At 45.5% G+C, this 6,999-nt stretch overlaps 1 protein-coding gene across 4 annotated transcripts in view; it reads left to right on the top strand.

Moving 5' to 3' along the window:
• Positions 1-167: 167 nt before the first annotated feature.
• FAM120A (family with sequence similarity 120 member A) overlaps positions 168-6,999 on the top strand; it is a 118,773-nt gene continuing 111,941 nt past the window's right edge. For all 4 annotated transcript variants that reach the window (XM_021671900.2, XM_012463587.3, XM_064361594.1 and 1 more), the window contains exon 1: positions 168-872. In XM_021671900.2, the coding sequence (XP_021527575.1) occupies positions 399-872 (474 nt within the window). In that variant the 5' untranslated portion in view covers positions 168-398. The remainder of the gene's footprint in view (positions 873-6,999) is intronic.

The following is a 6,999-nucleotide window of genomic DNA, read 5'->3' as shown; positions in this document are numbered from 1 at the left end:
CGCCTCTGCCGCCGCCGCCTCCGGGAGCCCAGAGCCGCGTCCCGCCGGCGCCGCCTCTTCCGCCTGCTTGCCGGCGGGCCTGCGCGGGCTTGGGCGGCGTCCGCGCCGGGCGGGTCCGCTACGTCAGCGCCGCCTGCCCCGCCCCGGCCCTCAGCCTCGGCCTCGGCCTCGGCCTCGCAGCGGCGGCAGCGGCGGCGGCGGCAGATCCCTCCCCAGACATGGCCCTGGGAGGCGGCAGCACATGGCGGCCGCGGCGGCCATGAGCGCGCCCCCGACCCGCCCCAGTCCCCCCTAGAGGCCGCCGCCCCCGCCCGCCCGCCCGCCTGCGAGCCACGGCCCCACCGCCCCCGGCCCCGCTGCCCCCCGCCCGCACCCGCGCCCGCGCCCCCGCCGCCGCCATGGGCGTGCAGGGCTTCCAGGACTACATCGAGAAGCACTGCCCGAGCGCCGTGGTGCCGGTGGAGCTGCAGAAGCTGGCCCGGGGCAGCCTGGTGGGCGGCGGGCGGCAGCGGCCCCCGCAGACCCCGCTGCGCCTGCTGGTGGACGCCGACAACTGCCTGCACCGCCTCTACGGCGGCTTCTACACCGACTGGGTCAGCGGCGGCCAGTGGAACCACATGCTTGGCTACCTGGCGGCGCTGGCCAAGGCCTGCTTCGGCGGCAACATCGAGCTCTTCGTCTTCTTCAACGGCGCGCTCGAGAAGGCCCGGCTGCATGAGTGGGTCAAGCGGCAGGGCAACGAGCGCCAGACGGCGCAGCAGATCGTCAGCCATGTCCAGAACAAGGGCACCCCGCCGCCCAAGGTCTGGTTCCTGCCGCCCGTCTGCATGGCCCACTGCATCCGCCTGGCGCTCATCCGCTTCCACGTCAAGGTGAGGCCGGGGATCCGGGCGGGCCGGGGACCGGGGGGCACGCTGCACCCTTATCCCCTTTCCCAGCCTGCAGAATGTCGCCCGGCTGTGGCGGCGCCGGGGGCGGCGAGCTCCCCCAGCCCTGGCTCGGGATAGCCGGGCCGGGCCGGGCCGGGACGCGCCGCAAGATGGATGACCGCGGGTGCAGGCCGCGCGCTGCCCAAGCCCGCCTCCAGCTGTCCCTGTTCGGGGTCCACGGCCGCGTGGGGACACTTGAGGGCTGGAAGAGAGCCGCCCCGGACCAGAATTCGGAGGCAGCAGTGTCATCTTCCCCAATATCCTTAGTTTTTCCCGTCCTTTTTGAGGCGGGCAGGCTATCACTCACCTTTAACTTTGACAAAATACTCCCTTTTCTAATTTAGCCTATTCTTTCCCAGCAACAGGTTCATCTTGGAAGCAAGCAGTATACAGAGTAATAGATGGGGTTTCGCCAGGGCCCTTGGGGGCTGCAAGTTACCAGTGCCGCCGCCGCCGCCCTTGCCAATGTTGTTAGCCCGGTGACAGGGAGACGTGTCTAAGGGCCAGTGCCCTGTCCGTGTTCCTGTTAGAACGAGGTGTTTAGAGAATCTTTCTATGGCTTTTTGTGTTAGATTTTAAAGAATCGTGCACTTTGACAGGATGAGATTTTGTCAGTTCTGTGACTTCAAGTCCGTATGAAAGAGGTCTTTAAGTCAGTTCGGTTTCGTAGATCCCATGCGAAAGGAGTCACTCAAAGTCAGGGGCCGAGCCACGCGGGCGTGAACTCGCAGGATTTATTTTTCGGGTGCACATAAGTATTCAGTGACCTTCAGCGGCGCCCTGACGGGTGGGTAATCAGAGCTCTACATCACCGGCCTCCTCTGGCTGTTTGGCAGAGGGCTCCGCAGCTGGCACTGGGCCAGAGGAGAACTTCAGGACCCAGCAGTGACTGTGAAGATAAGCACATACATGATCCTGGACTTCACGTTGTGATTGCTTGCTTTTTTCATTGGTTTTCTTGAAAACAAAATTTGGGGAGCCTGTTTGGTATCTTAGCTCTTGCCATTCTGTCTTCCATCTTGTCATTCTTTGACATTTCCTTAAAACTGCTGGAGCTGAAAGTTTGTGAAATTTCGTCTTCGCGGTTGCCCCCACTGCCCCGCGACGAGATGGTGGTAGTTAAGCCGAAAATGATAGCGGAAGTCCCACCCAAGATCCCTTTGCAATTGGTGAGATGGTGTTTAAGTCGTGGGTGGAGGCGGCCGGCAGAGTCCCGATTGGCCCCTGCGCCTGGCAGACACACAGCTGCCATTCCTCAGGGAAGTTCCGGTGAGAGGAAGTGCCTGCCTCTTAATTTCTAAATCGGAGCCTGGGGCGCTCAGGGAAGTAAGGTGCTGCCATTTGTCTGAAGTGATCCACCTCCCGAATAGAGCGTAAAAGTGTTCATAGTTTAGTCTTGTTCAGAAATGGAAAAGACTACTTAAAAAGACAGGATGAGTTGTACTTACTTGCCTTTGATAACCGCACATCTATCTACTTAATTAGTCAAGTGACTTTCAAGGGAACACTGTTGACTGTTACTTAGGATTAGAATCAGTATGTATGCATATGGTCACTGTATCTTGAAAGAACTGTTTTAATTCTACAATTTCTTTATCTCTGCACCCCTTTGAATGCCTCACACACCTAGTAGGTGCTCAGAATTCTGACCAATGTGTAACTGTTTGAAAACTAGATTTAAGCTACATTTAAGATCATCTTTTCCACTTAGGTTTCTGGACACTGGATAACTTTGTCTATATTTTGCTTTAGCTAAGCTTTTGATTGATCGAGGATCATGTTATAGTGTGAATTGCACAAAACGAATATTGTAATGACTCAATTACCTGGTGGTCTCTTAGCTGGTCACCTTACCTTTTTGAAAAGTGCCTAAGAGATTTAGCTACTAGAAATTTCTCAGTAACCAAACAAGATGTCAGGAAGTTTGGGTACAATGATGTGGGGGTTGGCGGGGGTGGGGGGTTTGGGGGCCTTTGCTTTCCTCACTGAAGAATCCTTTAAGCTCCCTCACTCACGGGCTGTCCTCTTTTTAGATGTAATTCTAACAAGCTTAGTTATCTATTTTCTAAACTCAACTTGAGAAGAGAGTGAAGAGGAGAGTCTTCCAGAGGCAGGAGCACCATTAATAGCAAGAAGTGACGAGAGAAGATTTAAAAAGCTATAAAAAGCAGAGATAAGTCTGGGGCTATTTTAGGAAAAGGAACACAACCCTGTGTACTTCAGTAGTCCCTGAGGGTAGTACAGTGTTTGTTCTATAAGGATGATTTTGAGTCAGAAAAATTTATATTCCACTTTCTCTGTTTAAGGGCTTGAAACTGTACTGTTTAATAAAAGATGCCCATGAAATGGTTAAAACATTTAAAACCATGATGAGGTATCACTATGGGCCTATTAGAATGGCTAAAAGAGAAGAAAATACAGCCTATTAGAATGGCTAAAAGAAAAAAAAAAGCAATACCAAGTGCTAGCAAGAATGCTGAGCAACTGGATCCTTACACATTGCTTGTGGGAATGCAAAATGGCATTGCCACTCCGGAAAACTGTCAGTTAAGTTAAACGTACATTTATCATACGATCCAGTGATTCTACTTCTGGGTATTTTGAAGACTTTTGTTTATGCAAAAATTGGGACTCAAATGTCTGTAGCAACTTAATTCATAATAGCCAAAACCTGGAAACTATCAAAGTATTCTTCAATAAGTGAATGGTTAAACTATGGTATAGCCATACTATGGAATACTACTTAGCAATAATAAGGAAGGAACTGCTGGTGTGGGTAACTACTTGCATGAATCTTTAATTAAGGTTTTATGCTGAGTGAAAGAAACCAGCTTCAAAAGGTATAAAACTATAGTGATGGGGACCAATTCAGTGGTGGTGAGAGTAGAGGGGAAGGATATATGCGTAAAGGGACAGCAGGAGAGAGCTTTTTGGAGTGATAGAACTGTTCTATATTCTGATGGTGGTGATGCTACCATACATTAAAATCAGAACTCTTCATAGTAAACATGTTAATTTTATCATATGATAACTTTTTTTAGAATTAAGTAAAAATCACTGGCAAAGGAATTGACATGAACACTTCGGTATATGTAACATTGGGTAAATGAGACATTTATAAAAACTTAACGATCTTATTGGTGCTTTCTAGTGTTTTGTAAATTGGCAGAAAGGCATAATTTCCTGTTACCCTTGCCTAGAGAAATCTTTTTTTTTTGATATGGAGTCTTGCTGTCACCCAGGCTGGATTGCAGTAGCACAAACTTGGCTCACTGCAACCTCCACCTCCCCGGTTCAAGCAATTCTCCTGCCTCAGCCTCCAATTGAGATTACAGGTGCCCGCCACCATGCCTGGCTAATTTTGGTATTTTTAGTAGAGACAGGGTTTCACCATGTCGGCCAGGCTGGTCTTGAACTCCTGACCTCGTGATTCACCTGCCTCGGCTTCCCAAAGTGCTGGGATTCCAGGTGTGAGCCACTGTGCCCGGCCAGGAGAAATCTTTTTTGATTTAGAGAGTATTTCTTTTACAGAGTAATAATTTTATTTTTTGTTTAGTAGTAGTAATTGTATTTCTTTAAGCATTAGAAGTTGGTCTACATGGTAAGAGAGCCAGAACAATGAAAATAATAATAATACATTGGCCTATGTATTGACTAGTTTTGTGTAGGTCCTGAAATAGCCTAATTTGAACTTGGCTTTAGCTAGTTACTCGGACAGTTTCCTCTTGTGTGCTTTGGGTCATTATAACCTTTGAAACTTAAGTGAGTGACTTCTGTTTATTTTAAAATCTTAGTGACGTGAAGTCACTGGAGCTTTCATGAATGTTTTTACTATTTGACTAGTATCAGTGTAAGGATTTATAATGAAGTTCTTAAGATCTTCTGAATTTGCTTCCATTGGAATTTTGTTAAATAATGTTCTTACATAAAATGGCGTTCATGCTTTAAGTCAGTGGAAGAATGTGAGGTTAGACTATGGTTTAGAATTTTCATGGTTAGCATAATTACATGTTGGTATTTAGAGATGATGATCTCTCTTCATGTATAATTGATGGGCGAGAGAACAAACTGGTATCAGACCAGGTCCTTGCTAGGTTCTTTCTCACATATACAATGTAATTTAATCCTCAGAGTGGATACTCCATATTACATGTGAAAAAATAGGATCTATTGATTAAGTGACATCTGGGGACAAGTCATTAGTAACGGCAAGACGGAAGTGGAGTGCTAAAGTCAAAGTTCAGCTTCTTTGTGTAAGAATACTTTGTGGGTGTGCCTACCTACAGTTTACCACGAGGTCAGTTATGATAGCTAACTGCTTCTACTATGTTTTCGTTTTTTTTTTTCTAGTTAGAATAGGAAGAGCCAAGTTTCTATTCAGAAGAAAAACGTCCATCACTAGACCCTGAGCACTGACAGTATATCTTATATTTAAGGACCTTTAATTGACTAGAAGATTTTTAAGGTTCAAAATTGGCCATATTATATCTCAAACTAGTCATTGTATATATTTCTCTGTTGTACCACTTTTGTTACTAGTTTAATTCACGTAGCATAATGTCTTCAGGGTTTATCCATGTTGTAGATTGTATCAGAATTTCCTTAACTTTTAAGGTTAAATAATACTCCACTGTGTATATATACCACATTTTTTAAATCCATTCATCTATTGTGGATACTTGGGTTGCTTCCACTTTTTGACTATTGTGAATAATGAATAATGCTACTATGAGCATGGTATACTAAGAGCTGTTCGGGTTCTTGCTTTTCTTTTGGGTATATACTCAGAAGTAAAACTGCTGGGTCATATGGTAATTCTCTGTTTTTCTTTTTCTTAATTTTACTTTAGGTTCTGGGGTACATGTGCAGGTCATGCAGGGTTCTCTGTTTTTCTTTTTAAGGAATTTTGCTATACTATTTTCCACAGTGGCTGTGTAGGCCATATACTTTATGTCATAAGTTACATAATATATATTATTATAATATAGTTCTATTTTTTCACATTAATGTGATCAACATTATATGTTATTCAGCAGTTTGTTTTTATATTTGTAAGAAGTCTTTCCATGTCTATACTTAGAGCTCTAATTCTTTTTAGTCCCTAAATAGTGTTCCATAATTTATCCAACCCCAACAGATGGTATACACATGGTGTACATACACAGTAGATCCAAAGGTGTGCACACATTATAAAAGCCTTGTAGGACCATAGAGTCAACATTGTGAGACCTTCCAGTCTTTGCAAGAAAGCCAGAAACCCGGATTTTATTTGAAATTATTCCATTTTAAAAATGCCAAGTGAAGCAAAACTTGGTTCTAAGTTAGCTTCAGCTTTTGTGCCACCAATTTGTGATTTGAGCACTGATCTTTATCAACAATTATCATTGTCATCTAAATCTCTTCCCTTTTTTTTTTTAACTTTAAAATTAAACCTATCAAAAACCACGCTGTATCTTCCTGTCAGCCTCCTTGAACCTTTTTTAATGATCAATGTGCTTCCATTTCCTGGGGTAACTGCAATATTATGTTTCCTTAAATGCCACAATCCTCTTGGCCACTTCCATAATATGTTCTTCATTACATATTTCTCAGTATTATATCTTTTGAGGTGAGTGCTAACCACATGTTTATTCAACATCTCACCATTTCCAAGGCACAGCCTCACTGTCCTCAGAGACTTCAGCACCTGGTTTTACATACTTTAGATATTGTTTATACTATATCCCATCAACACAGACACTGACTATTCACATCTCTAATCTGCCATCCTGATTGTACAACTGGAATGAATTTCTAATTGCACCTTAGATACTCCTAAGTGACCCTACCTTTAACACTTTTGAACACTATTTCCCTGTCGCTTCTTGCTGCTCCCACTATCTGACCCCGCTTGCCTTCCACCATTTCTCTTTTTCCATTCTGTTCTGTTTCCTTTTTAGCTGTACCTAGCTTGAACTTCATGATCACTCACTTCAGAGTTACACTCTCTACCACCCTAGAGTCGTGCTTGCCATTCCAGCATCCCACCCTCCCAGTCCTTAGAATAATGACACACCAGGCCAATGCTGGC

Source organism: Aotus nancymaae, unplaced genomic scaffold (genome assembly GCF_030222135.1).
Source record: "Aotus nancymaae isolate 86718 unplaced genomic scaffold, 86718_ANA_hifiasm-v0.15.2.pri h1tg000041l, whole genome shotgun sequence".
Lineage (NCBI taxonomy): Eukaryota > Metazoa > Chordata > Mammalia > Primates > Aotidae > Aotus > Aotus nancymaae.
The sequence above is the reverse complement of the archived record's forward strand: the minus strand, read 5'-3'. Positions and strand labels throughout refer to the sequence as shown.